This window comes from Serinus canaria, chromosome 1A (assembly GCF_022539315.1).
Source record: "Serinus canaria isolate serCan28SL12 chromosome 1A, serCan2020, whole genome shotgun sequence".
Lineage (NCBI taxonomy): Eukaryota > Metazoa > Chordata > Aves > Passeriformes > Fringillidae > Serinus > Serinus canaria.
The window spans coordinates 27,622,133-27,647,820 of NC_066314.1; the positions used below are offsets into that span (position 1 = coordinate 27,622,133).

At 37.1% G+C, this 25,688-nt stretch overlaps 1 protein-coding gene across 1 annotated transcript in view; it reads left to right on the top strand.

Annotated features, from left to right (window-relative positions):
- Window positions 1–25,688, top strand: part of CNTN1 (contactin 1) — a 212,273-nt gene that overhangs the window by 147,511 nt on the left and 39,074 nt on the right. The window contains exons 5-15 of the mRNA XM_050982023.1: window positions 35–207; window positions 2,169–2,264; window positions 3,129–3,335; window positions 4,575–4,671; window positions 4,827–5,008; window positions 6,178–6,302; window positions 8,316–8,433; window positions 10,478–10,628; window positions 11,108–11,235; window positions 12,544–12,719; window positions 23,972–24,092. Of these exons, the coding sequence (XP_050837980.1) occupies window positions 35–207; window positions 2,169–2,264; window positions 3,129–3,335; window positions 4,575–4,671; window positions 4,827–5,008; window positions 6,178–6,302; window positions 8,316–8,433; window positions 10,478–10,628; window positions 11,108–11,235; window positions 12,544–12,719; window positions 23,972–24,092 (1,574 nt within the window). The remainder of the gene's footprint in view (window positions 1–34; window positions 208–2,168; window positions 2,265–3,128; window positions 3,336–4,574; window positions 4,672–4,826; window positions 5,009–6,177; window positions 6,303–8,315; window positions 8,434–10,477; window positions 10,629–11,107; window positions 11,236–12,543; window positions 12,720–23,971; window positions 24,093–25,688) is intronic.

The following is a 25,688-nucleotide window of genomic DNA, read 5'->3' on the forward strand; positions in this document are numbered from 1 at the left end:
GCCAATGTTACATCTTGTTTTTCTTTTTTAATAGGTGGAAACTCAACAACTGGGATATTGATTTAACAAAGGAGCGGTACAGTATGGTGGGAGGCAGACTTGTTATCAATAATCCAGAGAAATCAAGGGATGCTGGAAAATATGTCTGTGTGGTGTCAAATGTCTTTGGAACTGTCAGAAGCAGTGAAGCCACTCTGAGCTTTGGATGTAAGCTGTTGTTTATCTCAGAATATAGAAAAATTATGGTTAGCTATGAATGCCCAATGTTTTACACTGTGGTGTATTCTGGTAATGTGTGCTATATCTGTACAACTCTGTAAAAACAATGTCTTAAGTGCCTTAGTCTGCAGAGATTGACACAAAATAAATTTGTGAGCATTTTATATTCTTTAGCATTCAGCTGACATAACAACAGCCTTCCCAGTGAGTTATTGTTAAATTATTAAGTGAAGAGACTCATGGAGCCAGATCTGGAGATAATAATGTCCAGACTCTTTTAAAATCATGGTAGGACCTGAGGGGGAATGGTCACAGAAGAAAGACTTGGGTGAGGGCATATGGTGATGAGGTGCAGTGCAAGCACAATTGCAGGAGGAAGGCCCAGCACTTGCTAGTAAAGTATGTCCTGACTCCTAGGCTACAGTGAAAAAACCCTGCTGGGGAAATTTCTGTCAACTTCTGACAGTCATAAGCTAGCCTTGAGAAGACATGTACATGTACAGACCTGCATATCATTAATACATCAGTTACAAAAAATTGATGTACTAAATGAAGAATAAGGCAAAATTTTATGTACTTAAGACAGTGTTTGGGATTTATGTTTTATTTTGACTTAAGTTGCCTTTTCCCCATATATTTTATCATCAGGGGGCACAAAAAGAAATCCCAGAAAAAAAAGAAATCCCCTCTAGCTGGGGTCCATTCACAAAGCCCTAGGTGCCCTGACAGCATGGGTTTGGTGCCACTCTTGTCTTTAACTAGCTTCCATGAGTAGAATTCATTCCTTGCTGTAGATCAGACATTTAGTGAAAAGTTCAGCTTTCTGATAATACTTGTGAGACTGTGGGACTATTTCCCTAAATATTAGGGAAATTCAGAAGCTATAATGAGCTGATTGATCATATTATCATTGATATAGTCTTAGTCTGTATTTAGCAAGTTTATCTTCTAGGAAAAAAAATTGAAGGCAGGTTGTTACCTTTTTTTAATCTAGAAAACATCAGAATGCCATTTGTGGGATATCTATTTATAGCTAAAGCAGGCTTCAGTTGTGTCAGTCCTGAATAATCAATAGGATAAAAAAAATAAACTAATAAACCGAATCGATTAAAAAAAATAGAGCCAAAATAGTCTGAGGCTTGTTTTCTGCCTAATAGCTCACAGGCTGCATGAACTGAATGTTGATAGCATACTGAAAAATTATCACTTAACAGAAACCTAATATATAGTGTTTCAATATGTAAACTAAAATAGGGTAAAGTGTGAAAAGATGTAGTGAATAGTGAAAACATAGCTGGAAACTGATAAATATCTGTTTTTAAAAAGTCTGTTTTCATTCTTCTTTACATTGTTGTATTTCTTTTCTCCTTTTTAATGATCACCTATGAAAAAATTTCTTTCTACAATCACTGTTTCTAAAGAACTGAATAGAATTGCTAAAATTAAGTAGAGAAAACTCTGATTTTTAGTGTAAGTTATTTTTCTTTTTCTTATGCATAAACTGATTGGAAAATGTCGACAACCATTTAAAAAAGTTCAAAAGTCTTGACCAGCTGTAATTTTGTTTTCTTGTCAAATTTACTGAAACCATGGAACAAAACCCACACTCTCTCATAGACTTCATCAATTAGGCCATTTGAGAATACTGTACAAACTAGGTCCAGTGCCTTAACACTCATTAAAATATTTTAAACCTTTATCCCTTAGAGATAAAGTCTGCATCACTTTTTTCTTTCCTCTGGCATTTAAAATTATGCTGACAAAAATAGCAAAAAATTTGTTGGTAGTGACAAAAAAGCAAAACTGGCATTAGGGGTCAACAAGTTTCTATCTGCCATGCATTGGTGTATTTCTATACTAATCTCTACAGGACAGAAAGTGATGATGATAATAAAAAAATACTGTAATTAAAATCCCTATTCTCCTCCCCTTGCTTTTTTAAAAACTAGATCTGGATCCCTTTCCACCTGAGGAACGTTATGAGGTTAAAGTACGAGAAGGTGTTGGGGCAGTGCTTCTTTGTGAGCCCCCTTATCACTACCCAGGTAATTCAGCTCAAAGTGCTTCATTTTCAATGTCTGAAGAGTAAAAGATGAATTAATAGTTATTTTTGCAAGTTTCCTTTATGTACACTGAAACGGTAACTTTTGTGCAGCTTGAGAATCACCATTTAGGTTTTTGTTTTGACTATGTTGTTGACCATATGTTCACCATTCATTCTACCTAGTAAAGTCTACCTCAACTGCTATGATCATGGGCTTCTGTTAAAATCATGGAACAGCAGAAGAAGTAACCTCGTCTCTAACCCCAGAGGGTCAGAGATGAGGTTATTTATTTTCTGGAAGAGACTTTTTCTCATCTTTAGCTACTGAAGAGCTCTGCAGGGATTATACCCATAATCTCAAGCATCTGGAGTTCCATCATGAAGGATGAAATTGGCTGTTAGCATCTCTTCTACCTTGTAAAATGGAATAATATTTAGTTTTCATGCTCAGTTTAAGCATTGCAAGGAATTGAAGAATGGAGACATTATACTAGTTAAAGTATTCTAAGGTTTTGTCTAAATCACAAAACTGCTGAACAGTTCCCAGCTTGTCAGTTGCATAAGGTTAAGAGCCAGCTGCCTCTCTCATCCCATCCCACTCAGTTCCTGTGGGATGGTTGTGCCCAGGGCAAGGTGTGCATGCTCCCAGTAGCCTGCACTGACAGCAGCAGTGCCCCAGTGTTCAGTGTAGGCTGAGTGTGCTGGCTGCTGAGACATGTATAAATCTATCTGCATAGCTGCCTCTCTGAAGAAAAGATCTATAACCCAGAAATTAGACTCAAGTGATTCATATACAGACAGTATTCTGTGCTTTAAACAGCTGATAGTGTTGGGTTTTAATATTGACTAAAGTATTTTCCTCCAGATGACCTCAGTTATCGCTGGCTTCTAAATGAGTTCCCAGTGTTCATTGCTTTGGACAAGCGACGGTTTGTGTCACAGACTAATGGCAATCTCTACATTGCAAATGTGGAAGCATCAGATAAGGGCAATTATTCATGTTTTGTGTCCAGCCCTTCCATAACAAAGAGTGTATTCAGTAAATTTATTCCACTTATTCCGCAATCTGATCGTAAGTATTTATTGGAAATACTATGCACAGCATTTTAACTGTTTGTATTGTAATTTTGCTAATTCATAACTACTTTCATTTCTGTAAGGAGAATTATATGGCAAGGTATAATGGCTGCTGCATAATGTTACTTGGTGTTTGAGATGCAGAGGGACAAATCATTCCTATTCACAGTGAAAATTTTGTGAAAGAAATCTCCATTGATTAATTCACAAATTTCCTTTCAAATCATTAAGAACAGAGTTCTTATCCCCAGAATCCCCATTTATTTTATGTGATAAGCCCCGATCCCAAAATCTTCAGTATCTTTTCTAGTCTTGGCATTGATTCAAAGGAGTGTGACTGAAAAATAGAAACTTCATGTAAATGTTGATGAACAGCTTCAGTATTTACTTCTTTTCCCGCAGAAAATCCCCCATGAAAGAGGAAAATCCTTTTACCCTGATGAAATTTCCTATCCAGTGGTGGCCTGAGAGCTTTGTGTCTCTCAGTCAATCTCCTAAGGCACCTCTGTGGCTTTTTGTCACTGGATTATTTGCTGCCGTTTTTTCAGAACTGCATGTTTTCTAAACAGGAACCAAACTCCCTTTTGGTTCCCAAATGCCACTTCAGACTGTCAGTCACTAGGTTCTCATAAACTGATCATCAATTTTTCAGTGACTCTTTTATCTGTACAGTTTTCCATATTACTGATTGAATTTGTATAATTTCAAATTAGTGATCTTTGACCAAACACTCTAGTATTCACACTGCATTCTTCATCTAGAACTGCAAGAGGGTTCCTAAAGGGATTACTAGTAGGGAGATTTGATGCATTTACATCCCTTTGCACTCATTAAACTGTAGATGTGCTTGCTCTAGTTCTTTCATACACTTACTGAGACAAAATAGTGCTTAAATTCAAAATAATTCAAAATACTCTATGCAGTAAAAAACCTGTGAAAAAAAAGACTCAGGTTTTTGTCTACCCACTCATAGAATACATCATCATGCTTCAAGTGTAATTAGAAATTCTGTAAAAAATGTTAGGATTAGTCATCCAGAAAAAGATAACTAGTTGCTTACTAGTAAAAGTTCAGTGTCTAGTCAGACTTTATGAATTGACAGGCTGTTGCAGTTTAAAGAAAAATTTTGTCTGGAATTTTAGGAAAAGTTTTATTGAGCTGTGTAAATTTTAGTAGCTCTATAACTTTCTGACATGCCTTTTCTTAGAATCTTTTTTTTTTTTTTTCATATTAGGAGCAAAAGTATATCCTGCTGATATCAAGGTGAAGTTCAAGGACACGTATGCTCTCCTGGGACAAAACGTGACACTGGAGTGTTTTGCTCTTGGAAAGTAAGTGTGTTTTAAAGTTATTGTGCAGCACGAGTTGCTTTCATATTTCAGGGAATGAAAATACATATTTCATGATCAAATGCTCTTTTTGTAGTCTGCACTTTAACAGCCAGTTCTTGAACACGCTCATTTGTACTTTACTGTACCTTTTCAAGTCCGGTTCCTGAACTCAGATGGAGTAAATACCTTGAGCCCTTGCCAGCCTCTGCTGAGATAAGCATGTCTGGTGCAGTTCTTAAGATCTTCAATATTCAGTATGAAGATGAAGGACTTTATGAGTGTGAAGCTGAAAACTATAAAGGAAAAGATAAACACCAAGCAAGAGTTTATGTACAAGGTAGGAAGAACAATTTTATTCTTGATGATCTGTGTTGCTTTTAGTTATGTTGGAAGTGTCTGTGTTTTCACAGTTGATGTCCGTGTTGATTCATACCATCATCCTCACACACTGCTGTTCAAGTTAATAGAGCAGCATCAAAACTCTTGCATTAAATGCCAGACATGATATTTATGTATTAATTGTCTGGTTAGATAGCTGGTATATACACTTTGGCAATTCTGTGTTACCTGTTATACATGTGCATAGTGTAAATTAAATCAATTTATAGTACTTGAAGTGAAAGAACTTCTGGGAAGAAAAAGAGACCATTAAGTTTGTTAGGATTTCTTGTTTTCTTATTTTGTTTGTGTTTTCTGTCTTAGCTCTCTGTCTTATTAGCACAGCTCTGTCTTATATGCACAGATCTTTATTCCTCCACCCTCTGTCACTTTCCTTTTTGCATTCGGTTAAATTGGATAACCAAAAATTGTATCTTACTACTCATGGTGAAATGATCCCAAGTAACTTGGCTTCTTGTCTGAGGACTATGCCACAAAACCGTGGCATGAAAAGGTCACACGTAACATCTGAACCACCTTCAGAAGATTTGTGTCTCTTTCCCTGGCTGAACAGAAGATCTTCTGAGTTAAGTGCTAGAACTTCAGAAGATCAAACTCAGAATTAGTGGGAAGGTTATTACTGCTTGTAATAAGTAAAACTAATAAATTGGTTTGTTTGCTTCGCAAAAGCAAATATGCTGGACTGTTTTCAATATTAATTTCTTACATATAGTGTTTGGACCAAGAGCATAATATCCTGGAGATCCTTTGAGTACATACAGTTTTGCACAATTTCATGTCATTAAACTGTCATTTTCACGGTGCTACTGAGTAATTTTCACATGGAATAATCTAAAGATCAATGTAAGTGGTGATATCTTGTCTTCTGTCTTTCAGGAACCATTATTTCAATTCCATATTTTCTTCTCATAAAAAATAGTTTGAAGCTTTTTTGAATCTATGTTGTAAGACAAAAACTTCTTTTTTGTGCTGGTGCATTGCTGAGTTATCATTAATTTGAGTTGCCTGTTTAAGTATCATGGAAAAAGCAGTGGATTTAATACAACATAATGCTAATTAAATATGTATTTGCTATATTTACAATGCATCATGTATTTTATTCTGCAGCTGCTCCTGAGTGGGTAGAACATATCAATGACACAGAAAGGGATATAGGCAGTGACCTGTACTGGCCTTGTGTAGCTACGGGCAAGCCTATTCCAACAATTAGGTGGCTGAAGAATGGTGCCTCGGTGAGTGTATTGCTGTAGGTAACACAGGCTTGAGTGGTTAGCTCATGGAAACAGTTTTTTGAAGCATGCATTATTAAAAAGTTAAAGGAAAATTAATTATAATGATCTAAATATTCTCTGATGCCACTTGCATGAGGCATTAAAATCTATTTTTAAAAGTTTCATCTCAGTCTTCTTTATTTCTTCAGGCTTTTTAGTATTCAGCTTTGACTTTTGAACTTAACTTTTGACCACATGTTTAGGAGGTAGATATCCCTTTTTCTCCAGGCCTTTTTAAATAAATGCTCTTCACTGTGGATAAAAATGTCAGCTTTTCTTTAAAATTAATCCTTTTTGCCACATTAAGCATGAATGTGTCTTTAAAAATATAAGACAAATTTGTCAGTGGAGGTATGAATATAAAGATTATTTTTTAAAGTATCAGTGATCTTTCTATATCCTGTATTTTTTCACATTTTTTCTAGACACAGAGTGTTGCAAATGTTTAGGTGATGTTTAAAAGAATTTTAAAAAGTACTGTTTGATAATTTAATTCTATTACATTGACTATTTGGTTTAAACAAAGTAAATTTTCTCTCCTAGTATCCTGGAATAATAGAATGGTTTGTGTTGGAAAGTGCTTTAAAGATGGTTTAGTTCCAACCCCCTAGTCATGGGCAGGGGCACCTTTCACTCGCAGGGGTACCTTTCACTAGCCCTGGTTGCTCAGAACTCCATCCAGCCTGCCCTTGAACAATTCCAGGGGTGGGACATCCACAGTTTCTCTGGGAAAAACCTGTTCAGGCATTCCAACAGTGTATTCAAAGTCTAGTGCTTACACTACATGAAAAGCCATCAAAAACCAAGAGAATGCAAGGGCACAGTGCAGCTCTGCATCTGCTGAGCTGTAGTGACTCTTGGCAAACAAAAAAGACAATGAGGCAGCTTGGTTTTTGACTTTCTATCTTAAGAAGAAGGTGTGATGTTGGAGGCAGAGCAGGGATATCACCATCTGCTATATGGAGGTGACTTAAACCAAGAAAAACAATGCTTTTTTCTAGCTTTGGTAGTTATTCCAAACAAATAATTTAACAAGTGAGTTACTTGGTGGTCCCCACCGAACTTGGCTTTCACTAACAAAATCTGCATACTGGATTGCAGAACGCAGTGTGCAAGTCTCCAGCAGTACACCAGAAGATTATGCTGTGTGTTACTGTGATGATAAGATGATTTCCAAATGGAAGATGGCAGAAATGCAAATTGCCTTGAAAATATAATTTGTTTCTAAATCAGATAACTTGTAATTAGGCCTTTCATTTAGAACACAACAAAGATTCCTTGTATAAAATCTGATTAAAATATTTTCACATAGAATAGTCAGAAAATATGCTTCCTTTAATCTGTTCTCTTTTCAGCCAAGTACTATTCTCTTAATCTTCCACTGCCCCCATGCACTCCAGTGCACTTAGAATCAAAAGTTAAAGCTTTCAGCTTCATTTTCTCAAGAAAACAGAAGGCATTAACATGGTCTTTCAAAAACATTTACATTTACAAAATACTCCACCTTAACTACCTTATTTTGATTGACTAGTTTTGCTTTTTTACATTAAAACCAAGTAATAGAAAATAGTTTGTACTATCTCTCAGAGAAAACTTCTGAAAAACTCTTACCTCACTGGGACTTACTTTGACTTTTTCCTGTTGTAAAATGATGTAACAACAGAAAGCCCTGATGAGTGAGATGGCATAACAAAGCTTATGTGCATAAATTAATTTAATTCCTTGTTTCTTATTTCTGAATCAGTAGTGTGCATTGATATGATAACAGGGGACTGGAGAGTAAATTTCTCTACTGACACTCAACTAGGACTTTCCCAGAAACTTAAATATTGAATGACAGTGACTCTTTCTTTAGAAAAAAGGTAAATCAAATGTTACTGAAAAAGGAAAAAAAAAGGGGGTCTGGATTCTTCAGCTTATGTAGTTTATGTTAATATCTTAATATCTTGTTATTTTATTGATTCTGTGTTTTAGTTCCGGAAAGGTGAACTAAGAATGCAAAGTCTGACCTTTGACGATGCCGGCATGTACCAGTGTATAGCAGAAAACATGCATGGAATTATTTATGCAAATGCTGAACTGAAGATTGTGGGTCAGTGGGATTATTTCTCTATTTACTATTTCAGGCTTGAGTAAGATAGCAGTTATATTTGCAAGTACTGTTTGGTAACAGATTCCTGTGAGGATGAAGCTAAGAACTCTCACTCAGTCTAGGTGAGATGGGGTTTATTTGAGCTCTCCAGCTGGTTTTTGACAACAACTTGAGGAATAAATTTACCAACTTGTGGGGCATGTTTTCTCTTTGTATTTATGATGCTTGTTTCCTGGTGTTCCCTCTCAGAGGAACTGATATTGCTGAAGTTACACGAAGCACATACAGTTGCAACCTAAGCTTTTAAGCTTGCAAAACTGGTTAAGTGTGGTGGTTTCTTTGTCACTCGGGGTCACCAATTGTGACGGTGTTCGCAGGGGTCCCAGGATGAGGGAAGAGACAAGAAAGTTGACTCCATGTTCAGAAGGCTTGATTTTTTATTTTATGATATATATTATATATATATTAAAACTATACTAAAAGAATAGAAGAAAGGATTTCATCAGAAGGCTGGTTAAAAATAGCAAAGGAATGAATAACAAAGGATCGGACTGACTGGGACAGTCTGAGACAGCTGGACTGTGATTGGCCATTAATTAGAAACAACCACATGAGACTAATCACAGATCCACCTGTTGCCTTCCACAGCAGCAGATAATTATTGTTTACATTTTGTTCCTCTCAGCTTCTCAGGAGGAAAATCCTAAGGAAAAGATTTTCAGAAAATATCATGGCTACAGTTAAGAAGCATTTTCATTTTTGCTCACATATCATCACTTCTCTGTGAGATAAAATCTGTTTTTTAAGAAATCATGTTCTCACTTGGCCTTTGAAGATCTTAGTCTTTGTTGTCCCCTTTGGTTTTGCTTTCTGCAGCCCCTTACACTGAAGTCACAATGTTTGGTTTTGCCCACAAATAGCTGTGCCATTTGATGGCTGGATGCAGTTATGAGTCCACTGTGATTTCCTGAGGAGCATCCTGTTGAAAGTTTGACTCTCAGATCCAGAGTTCTCAGGCTTTAAACAATTTCTGATGTTTTTACTGATTTCATTAGAGCAGACACACTGGCTGTATGACACATTTTTCTAAATTTTGCTGTGATAATTACTGTTCTTTCCATCTCACACTTGCCTTCAGACTTTCCCAAGAACTAAACTAATCTTGGTTTTCCCAACCCATTGCACAACAATAATTCATTCTACACTGTTCTTCCATTACTGTGTACTCACTACCAGCTTGCTTTACACAAAATTAGCACTTTTTAAATGTGTGTTTTCAAAATTCAGTGTTGGCAATATGGGGATATTGGTCAGAGTTTTGCTCTGTACTTCTGAAATCAAATAGTAGCCTTATTTCCTCAGGCTGTGCACACACTTGCTGGCATGATTAACTTCCTGGTATGCCAAGATGCAACATAATTAAAAGCTTTTTTTTTTTTTTATTTGGTTTCAAATAAAGAAAAAATTAGTAAGCAAAGATCTGACCTCAGAGACATAAGTGTGGTGCTTATGGCAGTCACATCTCAGTATTCTTGCACATCTGAGAATGCAGCTACAGCCAGCTGGCCAAACAGAAAACCACAAAGAATAAGAAAGGCACAGTTTTAGTTTGTAGAGAGGGTTAAAACCACTGAAAGGTAAACCCAAGTATTCTCTGGAATTATGATTGAGTGAGCAACTTGTTAAAGAAATTTTTCTTCGGGAATCTGAATTTTATTAGGAATGATCAAAAGGCTTTTTGAAAGGGAAAAACTTTCAGTGGACTTTGATCTTGTTAGATTAAACTCAGATGAAAGTTCAGAAATCAATAGAAAGAAACCTCTAGTGTAGCACAGCACAGAACTACTTAATGATTTTTCCTGTTTCTTGTAGATCACCATGTACTTCTAGTGCATCTCTGTATCGTTGATATTTTTCTCAGTAGTCTGCATAATGAACATTTGTAAACAATTTGATAGTTCAGTCATTTATTGTATGTTAGAAAAAAATTCTACTTTGCAGTAAAATCACTAGCAGCAGTATTTGTGTTAATTTTTGCTTTCAGCTTCACCTCCTACTTTTGAACTGAACCCTATGAAGAAGAAAATCCTAGCAGCTAAAGGGGGGCGTGTAATCATTGAATGCAAACCTAAAGCTGCTCCTAAACCAAAATTCTCCTGGAGCAAAGGAACAGAATTGCTTGCGAATGGGAGCCGGTTAGTATTGACTGTCTGTGAACACTTTGAGCCTTAAAAATGTAACCTTATGTATCTGTCTGTCTATCCCTTAGGGTGAGCCTCTATTTTGCAGACTTCAGGAACAGGAGAATGTGTAACTTCAGGAAAATAATATGCCAAAATGTTGCTGGCAGTACAGATTCAAAGAGTTAGCAGGGTATCCCCCTTTACCTAGTCTGGTTAAAGAATTGAATTGTACCATAAAACTCAAAGAAAAATACTTGAAAGTGAACAGGAGTACATTCTCTTGCTCCAGCAATCTGACACATCTAATATCTCAGTTCACAGGCTCTTTAAATATTTTTTTACTGTAGATGTGTTTATAAATCCAGTAGTTAGATGTGAGTTTGCAAATGGTGTTTGTGGTTTGTTCTTTCATTTACTACAGTTCTACAGGAAGCATTGCTTTCTAATATAGAATTTAATTTCTCTTGGTGTATTTTTTGCACTTTCCATAGCATACGTATCTGGGATGATGGGAGCCTGGAAATTATCAATGTCACAAAGCTGGATGAAGGTCGCTACACCTGTTTTGCAGAAAATAACCGAGGAAAAGCCAATAGCACTGGTGTTCTAGAAATGACTGGTAAGCCTCAGAATTGCATTAGTTTGTTTTGGGCAGAATCCCTTAGTTCAAAATGACTAATTTTTGTTCCAGCGTTGCACTACTTTTTCAAGCTGTTCTACATCTTTCAAATTTAATTGCTCATTAATACTGAATTGATGCTTTAAAGCATATTGCTCAGTTGAAACTGGGTATGTCTGCATCAGTTCTGGCACTGTATCTCAGTTTTCAGGGTTGATTTCTCCATAAGAGATTACTAAACAAGATCCATTAAATTGATGTATTAAATATTTTAATGCATTCCCTTTGTTTGGTAGCTTAGCACTCATGCTAAGGTGTGATTCTGGGGCCATGATTCAGAGAAATGGGACTCCTGATGACCTTCCCTAGTGTTGTGGTTTTTTGTTTTGTAGGGGGTTTGGTTTGGTTGGTTTGTTTGTTTATTAGTTTGTTTTGGTGGTGGTTTTGGTGCTGTGGTGGTGGTGGTATAAACGTGTTTAAAAGAGCATTGCTGTTAAAGAAATCTGCATGAAATTTGTGAGATAAGGGCATATATCCATTGATTGCACTTGTAAATTACCTTCCTTTATCAGTATTTTTATTTACTGTGAGTACTGATATCCTTAATCGTGTATTTTAAATCTGATGTCAAAGTAAATAACTGTATACTACAGACAGGAAAAACAGCATTCTGTTGGACCCATGTCTATCAAGTACTGCTGATAATGGAAGAGTCATTTGTCAAATTGGTTTTTAATCTCTGTTTCAGAAATCATGCTGGATGTGACAGCTCAATGCTGATGTGCTTTCTTCCTTTTCTTTTATTGTTTACTCTTCTTTTTCACATGTAGCTATTTACACAATTTGTTATGCATCTATTATATTGTTTCTCAATAGATAAATTAAGATCACAATCCCTACAATTCTCTAATGAAAATCTGACTTGGCCTAACCAAGTAGAACTTTTCATTCATTAAAGACGCAAGTTTTAAAACATAGGAAATATTATAATTGAAACAAGAAATGCAACAAAAGTCACATAATATTCAACATGTGTCTTCTTTCTACTTGAGATATACTCAATGAATAAAAATAGTTGTAATGTGATTCAGAGATTTAAACAACTAAACAGAAACCAGGTATTTTAGTTGTAAAATGCTTTCTTTGTTGTCTTCAGTTTGGTCCTTTGAAATGTAGTTGTTTGAATAACGTGTAAACTAGACTTTGAGGGAGAGGTTTAATGTATGATCAAACAGTTGTGGAGCTCAGCTTCTATTTTGTTAAATATTTACTTATTGTAATTTTCCCTGTTTGCCATTAACTTCACAGAAGCTACAAGAATTACTCTAGCTCCGTTGAATGTTGATGTCACCGTTGGAGAGAATGCTACCATGCAATGCATTGCATCCCATGATCCCACATTAGACCTGACATTTATCTGGTCTCTAAATGGCTTTGTAATAGATTTTGAGAAAGAGCACGAGCATTATGAACGGAATGTTATGGTAAGATACTATAGAACCTCATTTAATACATGAAAGCCTAGTTTACTTTGTTGTGAATAGCTGTCTTTTCTGTGTCAGTTTGGGTCCAGAAGGCCAAGAACATAAAACAGAGTTACAATTCAGACACCTTACAGACACATAGACATTTGCAGGCAGATATCTGAAATCAGTTCTCTTAAATTGATGTAAGGATTTTGGTACCTCAGATAAATCCCACTCTGATTATTAGTGAAAATAGCTGGTAAGGTAGATAACCTGGTTGTAAACAGGGTGCAAATTACCTCAAAAAAGTTTGCATATGCATTATTTTTACTTACCTAGGTTTCTATTATCAATATTTCTGGAATTTGGCACAAAACTGAGCCAGATGGTGGGTAGGAGTCAAACAGTCTGTAAACACTGAGGAAGAACAGTTTATGAGAAGGCTAAACAAGTTAATACACTCATTTTGGCATGTAGAACAATCATAGTTCCTTTGTATTTGCGTGTATAGTTGTTTTTAGAGTCTTCTATCAGGTTGATTTAAAATTAATATCTCTATTAGAAATCCTTTCTTGTTGTGTCTAATCACATGCTGATTTGCCTAATCTTCAGCAACCTCCAAGTGGTCGCCTACTTGTGTAAATATTTATTCTGCTATTCTGGACTTAAATTATACAAAAATCCTCATATTTGTTACCTTTTTTTTTTTTTTTTTTTTTTGTGCTCCCAAGAGGAACTCTGGGTATGGAGAGAAATAGTTGCTAATGGTAGTTGTAGTGTCTGGGAACACCAGGGACCACATTTAGTTTCAGCTCTTTGTTCAAAATGATGTACCAGTGCCCCCCTGAAGAGTCCTTCTCGTAGGCTTGCAATATTATCTGATTTTCCAGGGACAAGCAATTCCTTTTTTGCTTTCAGCATCTGTTTATCTCCATGTGAAAATATGTTTAAAGTGTAACTATTTTAGTCTGATTTGGAACAAACCAGCCCTTTGAGGAGTCAAGAGTTGCCTCAACCTGCTCATTTGCTGAGTTGTAAGACATATTTAAGAAGCCACACTGCTCCCTTTTAGTGAGAGAGCATGTCCTTGTCCAGCAAGCCAGTAGAAGTATGCTAAGATCAGCTGATAAACATTCAAACCCAAAGACATACACTCCTTTCTGCAATAAATCTCCTGCAAGGCTATGTCCACACTGAGTAGCAGGGTAGTAAGTAGTCTACAGTGTATTTTGTGTTGCCTCAGGAATAAATAAGTATTTACTTATTCTTCAGTACACTGGCATCTTTCAAAACCTTTCCTTCAGGTGGCTATTCAGTCACATTTTTGATAGGTCTATATTTACACTCTGGTAGAGTAATTGATGCATAGGAATATCTTGGAAAAGCTTGAATTGCCTCCTAATTGTATTAGTTTGTTCTTAGATAATACTGGAATGAGTCTGAGTGTCAGGCAAAATAAGAGCTTAAAGAGTAAAGCCCCAGTAAACTTACTCCTTATAAAAGAACAAATAAAATCAGTTTGTGCCAGGTTTTATTTAGTTGATTGGTTTAGGCTACCTGACAGATGTCACACAAAGAAATTTGTTCCATAGAACAGAAAAGCAGACTGAAAGTGTTAATGAATCAGTTATTTTGATGTGGAAAAAAGGTTAAAATGGTTTTATCAGAAGAATTTGTAATGCAAGAGAAAGCATTCCATCTCTGGGCCATGTGTTGAAAATGTTAAACAAAAAATTTTATATCACTGATACACATTTTTGGGATTTCCTCTAAATAATGAAAATAAAAGTAAACTGGATTTTTTTTTGCTTTTAGTGGAAATTAATTCTGAAATTTAATGCTGTTTTAAGGCACTTCCTAGCAAAGCATTTCAAGTTGACAAATGTGGCACCAAATGAGGTCTTCAGAAAATGTGTAATTCTTTTAGAAGATTGACACTATTTAGTTCCCAGCTACCTCTGTCACTTTCCAGATAGCCAGCGGTCCTGGATTCCTGAGCTCAAATTCTGATTATCTCCACAGGTCTTTGGACCCTTTATTGAAGTGCTTCAATTCAAAACCAAATTACCCTAACTTTTCTAGACTACTTTGGTCTCTACAAACTTTCTGTGGTCTGCAGAGGGAGAGAAAAAGGTGCTTCTCTTCATCTAGGTGTTGAATCTTGTGCTGGAATGTTTCCTCTTTCAATAGATACAGAGATGGATATTCCACAGGATTCAAAAGAAGATGAAGAAATCCTAATTCACTTAGACCTTTAAGTAGTTTAGATCTAAATAACAATTAATTTACTTCAGGATACCCTGAAGGATGTCCTTCCTTCTGAAGGATATTTCTTGGTTTGTTTTGCATTTGATCTGTCAAAACTGGTAGAAATTCTTTTAGCACAGAGGCATCTTCTTGTTTTGCATTCCTAAGCCTTAATTCGGGGCTTTCAAATGCAGAGCAAGTGCAAATAGTCATCGTTACTCTTCAGGGGTACCTTGGTTTTTACCTGGGACAGAGGAGACAGTAGGATTGCATATGAAGTCTACATTTGTAGGTATTAGGTGGTTCAGTGCTGAAGTAATAACAAATGCAGAATTTTTAACAAATTCAGCAAATCCAGTGCAATGGTTTATGTAGGATATAATTAAAAGGAATATGCAGTTTCTGTATTTCTCTTCTATTCATTTGTTATTGTATTGTAGCATTAAGAGTTTTTCTCCTTCCTGAGCAAGCAAACGGATTTTCTTTTCTCCTGCCAGTTTCCTTCTCCCTGGCAGTTCTGGGCTGAAGTCACTGGGTGGCAGGTTTGCTCAGGCTCTCAAAGGGTGAGCTGGTTTACTCTTGACAGCAGCAGCCCGAGCTGCTGAGCTTGAAACGTGCTCACCAGCACTTCACAAACACAAAAGAAAAACATACTGCACTGTGAATATTAAGATTACTGGGTATATGAAGCATGTGCATAATTTCTTCTGGATGAAGAATCCTCATCTGTCTCTCTGATAATATCACTATTAATTTATGTGACTATGCAGATCAAGTTGCTGAAACTTGATAAAACCACAGTATTTCAGTTCTCAAATATTATTATTATTATTATTATTATTGTCATATAGACATTATGAAATGCTAATTAAATTCAGGTAAACACCTGCATAATTCTTCTTTCTTTAAATGCAAGCTTTGGTATCTCCATTATTGCTGAAGGCAAAGCTAATTTGCATTACATTAATGCTTAGACTAATTTCTCAAAAGGAAATTTGTCAGTTCTGTTTTAGTTTCCTGTGACAGAAGTATGTAAAGGGGGGAAAAAAAGAAAAAAAAACAAAAGAGTTGGTTAGCTTCCAACAGTCAAATGGAGGCTTCAAAATCTTACTGTTAAATAGATTACTTTTAACTTTATATGTTCCTCTGATTATTTGATTGAGGAACTAAACATTAACACATATTTTCAAGTCTCAAAAAGATACAGCTCTTCAACTAATCTGGAAGACTCTAATGTTTGTTTGTTATTTATAGATCTGCTTTTTGTCATATATTTTTAAAGATTGAAAAGATTACTTTTAAGATGTTTATATTAAAAAATACATAAAGTATCCAAAAAGGAAAATTCTTTTAATTTCATTACAAAAAAAGAGTATTTTTTTAATACTTTTGAGTCCCACTAGTCCATTCTTATGGATAGTAAGGAAAAGGAACTCCATAATTTAACTGGTTCAAGTCAGAAGCTTGTATGTAGACTTAAGAAGAGTTCAAGTTTAGGCTGTAATTGTCTTAGTGACATAATGACACAAATACACTTTAAAAGGCTTCCCATACCAGCAATATTTCTGTTTGCTACATTATTTATTAGTTGTCTTAATTAATATCAATGAACCTGAATTTTTATCACCATTTTGTCTTTAATAAGTTGAATTGCTGTACAAGTGTTCAGGAAGTTGACCTTCTTGCACATAACTTTCTTCTTTAAATATTCAAATAAAGAGTAAGTGGTGATAGATACAGTAAAGCCAGGTAATGAATTTTGTCATAGATACAACTGATTTGCTACCTCTTCATATTTTCTCATATATAGGGGCATTTCTCAAGCTGAGGCTGAGAAATGTCATGTCATGAGTGTCATGTCATGAGTGATACAGTGCAGAAAGCAAAACCTGCTGAATCCACACTGACTCTGAAGTGTGAATTCTGAGTTTGCAGTGTTCTCTCCAGTGTTCATAGGTGCAGAGACATGGCACAAAGGCAGACAGATACATTCAGCACAGAACTTCCAGGACCCACAGCTCAGGCCCTATTTGTCTTTGAGCAGCTTCTGAATCCGAGGTGTCTGTGCATAACCACCTCTGTATCCCTGCAGCTTTCTTGTGGTTAACCTGCAGTAGTGTAGACTTCTCTGAATACTGAAAAGCTTGCTTTTTCCTTATGCAAATATTATTCCTCTTACTTTATCTCTCTTTGAAGTACAGAAAGCTTTACAGTGTTCTAGGATGACACTCATAATATTCTGGACATACATGGCCAGACAGGTACTTTTCACACTTAAATAAGGGCAGCACAAATGGAAGAGCCTGTTTCTTTATTTACTTGTTAAACGTGATTAGTCCAAAATTCACACTGCAGATTTCTGAAAGCGGCGAGATAAATTCTAGATTGGAGACAGTGTTTGACAAAACACTTTGTTTGTTTCTTCTCCAAAGCTGATGGTTTTGTAAACAACAAAGAACAAGTTGAACTATAAAAGTCATATTAGAAGAGTAGAGATTTACAGCTGCCTGGTTTTTGTACATTATTTTAAATTGCAGTTTGTTGTCTGACATGGATAGACAAAGTTATTCTACTGCATGCTCCTGCTTCAAGAGATTGCTATGGAGGCACTTAGTTTTATTTTATAATTGTGTACTCCAACCCAAACTATTCTGTGATTCCATGATTCCACTGTTACCTGCAGCAGATAACATACAAGAATTTTAATTTCCATTTTTCTTCATTGCTTTCCCTGGTAATCCTCCTTGCAGAGTGTTGAGTCTAGCTCCAGGTGTAGACCGCGAAATTAACAGAAAGTTCAAAAGAACTGAAGAATTGGAGTAAAATAGATAGAACTACAGAATCATAGAACAGTTTAGGATGAAAAAGGATGCCAAGTCTAACTGTTAACCGGGCACTGTGAAGTCCACCTCTAAACCATGTCACTAAGTGCCACATCTACACATCTAAATACCTCCAGGGTTGATAATTCAACCACTTCCCAGGCTAACCTGTTCCAGCGCCTGACAACCTTTTCCATGGAGAAATGTTTCCCTTGTTATTTGGGAGAAGAGACCAACCCCACCTCACCACTTTAGGTAGTTGTAAAGAGTGATAAGGTCCCACCTCAGCCTCTGCTCCAGGCTGAACACCCCCAGTTCCTTCAGCTGCTCCTCATCATGCCTGTGCTCCAGCCCCTTCACCAGCCTTTGTGGCCCTTCTCTGGACCCGCTCCAGCACCTCAATGTCTTGCTTGCTGTGAGGGACCCAAAACCTAACACTGTACTTGAAGTGCCTCCTCACCAGCGCCAAGTACAGGGGGACAATCACTGCCCTGGTCCTGCTGGCCACACTTTTTCAGATACAAGGCAGGATGCCATTAACCTTCTTGGTCACCTGAGCACTTAACAATTACAGCCATTAACCTTGGCCACCTGAGCACACCCTGGCTCATGTTCAGCTGCTGCCAACCAGCACTTCCAGGTCCTTTTCCACCAGGCCACTTTCCTGCCACTCTTCCCACATCCTGTAGCACTGCCTGGGGTTGTTGTGACCCAAGTGCAGGACCCGTACCTGGCCTTGAGCTCATACCATTGGCCTTGGCTCATTGATCCAGCCTGTCCAGATCTTTCTGCAGAGCCTTCCTGCCCTCCAGCAGATCAACACTCCTGCCGAACTTGGTGTCATCTGCAAACTCGCTGAGCATGCACTTGATCCCCTCATTCAGTAAAGATATTAAACAGGACTGGCCCCAGTATTGAGCCCTGGAGTATCCCACTGGTTCCCAGCTGCCAGCTGGATGTAACTCCACTCACCACCACTCTCTGGGTCCGGCCATCCAGACAGTTTTTTTTTCCCCACAACAGTCCACTCATCCAAGCCATAGGAAACCAATTTATGCAGGATAATGCTGTGGCAAATGGTGTCAAAGGCTTTCCTAAAGTCCATCAGAAAACATCCACAGCCTTTCCCTCACCCAATGAAGAGGTCACCTGGTTGTTGAAATCAAAACAGGAAAGCTCAGTTACACAGTGATTAGGAAGAAGAGGTTATTTAAGGGCTAGAACAAAGCCAAAGTTGTTGTGAGCTCATTTAGTACAGGTTTTGAATGTATTAAGGTGGCAGGTGATTGTTGAAGAAGCATGACCAACCAAATCAACTGCTCACTGTTTTTTTTACAGAAGAGACTTTTAGGACTCTCTCAAGGTACTGTCTCAATACACTGTTTTCAGTGCCTTGATTTGTTAGGGACGTGCTTTAGATGTGAGTGAGCTGAAAGTGACTCTAAGTATTACTCCAAAGCTACCCAATTTTGGGTAGGTTTGGAGGAATATTTAGAGGCAATGGCCTAATAATAACCTAGTGAGTGTGGAATGTGATGGATGGAGTCAGTGGTTAGGAGCAAGGAGGGGAAGGAAAGCAGAAGATATAATGCTGAGGGCAAAGCCAATGAGCAGTTTGCTCTGGCAGAAGCCTTTGAGGAAACTTATTCTACTTACAGCACAAAGAATTGTAATTAGTTTAGAAGATCTGCCAACCTCTGTGCTAGAATTAAAAAATATTCTGCCAGAGCAGTTGACTGTAACATTTATGTGCTCGTGAGACTTACCAGGCTACCAAAACTCATGTACCATCTGTAGTTAGATAGCAGGAGCTAAGAAAGCCAGGTGTGAACATTGCTCAGAGAAGTGTAATTTGCAGTGTATTGTGAAATTTTGTCATCAGCCATAAAGCTGTGAGCCATGAGCATAAGTGAGCAAGTAGCTAGGCTTTTTCTGCTGTTACAAGTGAAATAACAAGGCCCATTACCAAAGGGAGATGCTGGTACAAAGCACGGTGTCCTCAGGAATATTTAGTGGTATGCCACAAGGAGAAGAATAATAATACGCTTGTTGGAAATGCTTCCCAGTCCACATCTCAAGTGTAGAATTAACTACACTAACTATTGTATATCCTTTACATATAAATATAGCTCACTGAAGGAAAAGATTCCTTAGTGGGAGTGAGTGTCATCATTATCCTGCTGAGTTTTTTATTTATCTGTAACTATGGCTCATACAACAAAATAGGGTCTCAGGTGAATAGGATTAAGACAGTAGTGTTGCACTGGGGGTGTTGTCCCTATGTCTCTGATGTCAATAGCAAGAAAACATCTATAGTCACATTTACATTAACTTACCTCAACAGCTGTTGGATTATCTGTTCTGGTTTTAGCAACCACTCAGCTAATTCTGTACTGGCAGGATCAAACCAATTCACATGAGCTCATGAATTAATAATTCTAGGTACAGGTAGTAGAAAAAGATGTTAAATGTTATTTCCTGACTGATCTCATCACCAAGAATCCCATCTCTTCTGGATTACTTCCTATTGATTCTCTTACCATTTTACATCTACTGTGTATTAAACAGTAGATGTAAAATGGTAAGAGCTCAGATGTCTAAGTTTAGAACCTGAATTAAAAAAAAAAACACTCTGTCTCTGCTTACCAGGTTCTTCTATTTCTACCAAGTTAACTTTCTTATTACTTGGGCTTGTATGTCTTATATTAACAGAAGTTTCTTTATTGTCTCTGAGTGCCCAACAAAAGTGGATAGACACTGTTTTCAGTCAAAACACTAGATTCCTGTAATTGATACTTAATTGTACAGGATCTCATTCTGATGGCTTTTGGCAATTTAGTGCCCTGGCAAAGGTGGTAAAAAAGAAACCCAATAACTATCAGAAATAGGTCATAAAATGCTATTTTTGACATCACTATTAAATCATAAATATAGGGCTTATATGATGCAAGTATTTGCTTGAAACTTGTTAAATAGTGAGTGGTGAACCACAGATACCCTTGGAATATCCCTGAGTATTGCTATCACTATTTCCAGTCTGTGATTCACTCTTCTCTGAGTTAAGAAAGGCCAAAGCTGAGGTTTTGGGATGAAAACATACAGTACATTCATATCTAATTTGTGGACAGAATTCGCTGATGCCTGTGCTCTTAATTTGCTTGGTAAGCTCTTCTTTTACCACCAAGAACTTAGGCTTCTTCTGAGGTATGGAAAGCTTCATTACCAACTGCATGAAGCCTTGCTCCAGGAGAGCTTCTGAAGCAACAAGATACAACACTATATCTATGATTTCTTGATGATTTTTTAAAATTATGTTACATTGTTCCATCTGTTTTTCATCATTTAGGTTATAAGACCATAAGGGGAATTATTGTTAGGGCAAGTATATGGGCACATCATTATTAAATACAATAAATTATTTTAATTAAAGTGCTAACATAGAAATAAGTACTAGCCCCAGTAAGATTTGAAATCATTTGTTATTGAAGTAATAATATGATTGTGAGGATTCTGGTCTGTTTCTATACATTATTGTTTTGCCCAGCATTTGCTTAAAATTATTTGCAGATAAAAATGCAAGTAATTATCAGAGAACCACAGGCACTGTGGTTCTTTCTAGGATGACATTTAGTATTAATGAACCAATACACAGCAGTCAAATAGGGGACTGTTTGTCTTTTTTATTAAAAGCAAACCAAATAAGAGCAGAATTATTAAAAAAAAAAAAAAAAAAAAAAAAAAGAGAAAAAACCCAGAAAAACAACACACCCCAAAAACCAGCAACCAAATGAAAAACAGGAACTGAAAAATCAGAGTTTGATTTTTTGCAGCTTCTTTGTTGTAATTTTTTGGAGGACAGAGGATCAGGTAGCTGCCTTCTTTTTTCTCATAGAGGTACTGACACTCTGACTGATTTTTCTCCCTGGAAGCTGTTGCCAGAATTGCTTAGCCCACTGTAGGGCTCACATGTGATTAGTCAGGTGTTCAGCCAGACAGTGATCACTTATGCAGTAATTCCAGCAGATTTTCAAAGGATGCTGTCTGCCACAGCAGTCTAATTGGAGTTCTCATGAATAAACTGGGGAGGCATGAGCACAGAAATTACACTGTCCCAGGCCATCCTCATGTCTGTAGGATGTATGCATTTTGAAAAATCAAATTAAAAGCCATATTAGCCTTGAGAAAAGTGTGAATATATATATGTATATCTATATCCACTATCCAAATAGTTTAATAATAGGTAAAAGAGAAATTATCTGGAATGTATCAGGAGTACTGAACTGTTCACTGATCCAGCAGATCTGTTTGATTCTTGTTTGCAGCACTTGTGTAACTCAAAAAGAGAGAAGGCACAGTGTAACCTGCCTTTCTTGCTGACCCTGTAAGGCAATCAGCTGAAGTATTGCTAGCCAGAGCAAACCAATTTCTTTCCTGTGTGCTTGATTTTTCTTTCATCCAGTTATTTATTTACCACAATAATTTCTTAAATATGTGAATTCTTATGTTGGACCTAAAAAAATTGATGCTAACAGCTTTCAGTTTTTGCTGAAATTTTATGCCAGCAGAAATTGAAGCTGGCAACCAAAATCCTCACTGGAGTCTGGAAAGGAAAAGGGTAGTGTTATCTGGGTATTTTAATCTCCTCTAAATATAGAATATAAGCTCTCATTCTAGTTTCAGAGCATTTGGAAAAGATTTAACCTTGCTTTCTCCCCCCATCCTTTTCAATCAGGAAACATAAATTGGATGATATTAGCTTTATTTCATTTCTTCTGAATGTCTAAATGCAGACACACAGCCCACACTATTCGAGATTGTCTCAAAGGGCTTTTTTTGTTACCCAGTGTGTGTGATGATAATAGCACTATATACCATTCTGCATTTGAATTGCTTTTATTCCTGCATGTAAAAGTCTATGGATTGCAGTGAGTTATCTCAATGTTTGGGTTTTTTTTTTTTGGGGGGGGGAAGGGTGTTTCAGTTATATTTTTGAACAATTTTCAGTGAATTAAGAAATCTGAATATTGCCCCTGTTGATATACTGTGGTATAAATCCATGTATTAATTTTTTTGGAGCGCTTTTACTCCCATGAAAGTTCAGATGAATTCTGATGAGAACATTTGGGTTTTTAGAGAAATCCTTTTAAGACTAGCAAATGTATAACCGATTGATTTAGCCTAGTAATCTTTTTCTGGAATAAAATGCAGGATGGGTAAGCAAAATATTTCAAGTGAGTTATTTTTTAGCACTTAAGTCTTCACATAAAGTGTGCTTTTCATTGAGAAATAGCTGTGGCGCACATCGTCTCTGTTCCACTCGTTATTTTACAGGTGCACGTCTGGTTACTTAGAAGTGTCACAGGATAAAAGTGTCATAGGATAAAAATACCATATTCTGTTTGCCTCTCTGCACAGCCAAAGGTGGCCCACAGCAAAGTGGCCCACATAGCCATCTGAAAACATGGCTGAGTATTTCCCAACGGTGGCGTTGGTGAACAGTGTTAAGGAAGGATTAGGGTCTGGGATAATGAGTGTATGAGCCTTGTTAAAAGGTGAACTGCTTCCCTGGGGTCCTGCTGTTTGCCAAGGAGAGAAGAGAGAGGGAAGAGAGAGCTGAGCTGAGGGAAGAGCACATCCAGCTTGACAGGGGCCTCAGCAGCAAGGGAGGGCAGTGGAGTGCTGGGCAGGTCTTGGTGCACCTTTGGTTAGGCTGTGCCTGTAGCCTCTCTGAGATAAAAGCTCAGATAGTGCTATAGGATTAAAAAGGAAGAGCCAGACAGCATCCTGCTCTGTTAATAGGACTCCATGACATTCTATACTAAATGTGTTTAAAAAAAACCAAGTAATGGTGCAGAAAAATCATATAACTGTGTTTTATGAACAAATTCTTGACTAAGTTTAGTTTTCAGATATGGGCTTCAAAAAGTAAGAGGGAAATGTTGATTTGTTAATAATAATTTACTAAAGTGTCTAGTTTTTTCATGTCCAGTAAAGAGCTGCAACTCCTCAGGAAACATGGGACACTTTCAACAGCTGTCCTATAAATCAGATCTATGTTTGAGGGTGATCCATCCTCTAAGTAAGCACTTACTTTTTAGAAATAGCAACCACTGTAAGTCAGTTGGGAGGGATGTGTGGACAGGTATCACATAGCTGCCCAGGGATGTTTGCCAGTTTCACTAAGTGTTCTTTTTGTGACAGATTAAATCCAATGGAGAGCTGCTGATTAAAAACGTCCAGCTGCGGCACGCAGGGAGGTACATGTGCACTGCTCAGACAATTGTGGACAACTCCTCAGCTTCAGCTGACCTTGTGGTAAGAGGTAAGCTTCTCCAGGTAATGCAGAAATGTGGCTGGTTTTCACCTAGACAAGACACCAAGACAAGAGTGTTTCTGATTGTTTAGGATATGTGATTTCTCATCAACAGATGGCAAAAATCAAAATGAGAAGTCCATAAATGAGCAAAGTCATAAAAGTTTACCCAGAGTACTGATTTGGTTGCAGATATTTAGAGGTCTAACTAAGCATATGTTTTCCTGAAAAGAAATAAGGATTTTTTGAATATGGGATTTTTCTTTATGTGAAAGCAATTTTTAGATGGTTTAATTTGGTGTTCATTATTAAAAGTAGATTTCAAGGATAATTTCAATGTATCTCCTGGATACATTTCTAAGTCACTTCTCATTTTTCATAAAGCTGTATGGATTAAATTATTGTGTATAATACCAGGCCTACATTAAAAGGATTCTGTTTTCAAATTAGAGAAACCAAGACATCTGAGGTTAAGTTTATCTCTCAGTTTTTCTCCGATTCATGTCTGTTAAGTGTTACTGCAGTCTCAAAATGCTGTTCTTGCTCATACATCCTACAAGATTTGTTACAATGTGAAGTTTTAATAGCATGAGTTAATGTCCTTTGGGCATTTTGCTCTCTCTTATGCCTGTGGGCATAACACATTCTGAAGTGCTAATGCTCTGTTTTGTTGACAATCCAGAACTGATATAACTTGTACTTGCAGTTGCCTTGCTGCTGTGTTTTCCCCACATTGAAGTCACACCACAGAGCTGTGTAGCAGCTGAAGTACAGCTAGTGTCATGGCTCTGAACTTCTGTTATCTCAGGTTGTTGTGTAGTTGAATAATTCTGAATTTAATTTTTTGCTGACATAAAATGTCAAAGCAAATATGGTAAGTGATGAAACTACAGAATAGATCTGCAAAGTGAAAGAGTAGGATCTGTTCAAATGCCTTAGTACTGTGTAAGCAATTCCTTTTAAAAATTAAAAGGCAAGGTGCTTTGTCAAGCTTCTGATTGTCCTTCCAACCCAGTAATTATAGTTTCTCAGAGATTATTTTGTAGAAGAAATTAACATTAATTTTGTTCCCAAAATTCAGATTTTAATGCAGTGAACACAGTTCTGCTTACAGCTGCCATTTTTGTGAGTGTAAGATTCAGCATCTTACCAGGCCAAGAGTAAATATCTTATAAATATGACAAATGTGGAATTATAGTTTCACTGCATTGGTAAGGAAGAGGCAACAGCAGAGAATGAAAAGAGCTATGTTCCAGAGCATCTCATCAGTGGAGCAGTAAAGGACAACCACTGTCATTGCAGGCACACGAAGATGTTTTTTCTTTTCACAAAACAATTTAACAGTTCATATGGATTGTTCTATGTGATCTTGTTTAAATTGCTAGTGATGTTAGTCCACTGAGGTCTCTGCAGCCCCTGCGTGCACCTATAGACCGCACCTGCCTTGTGTTGGCCTCACTGGGCAAGCTCTGGAATGTGGAATGCCTTCTGAATGTGCTTCAGGCCTGTTGGATGGACTGCTTGGATATTTGCAGCAGTTTGTCCCCTGGATGCAGCCAGTTCACTGTCACTGGTACCACCATATCAGCACCTGGCTCTACCCAC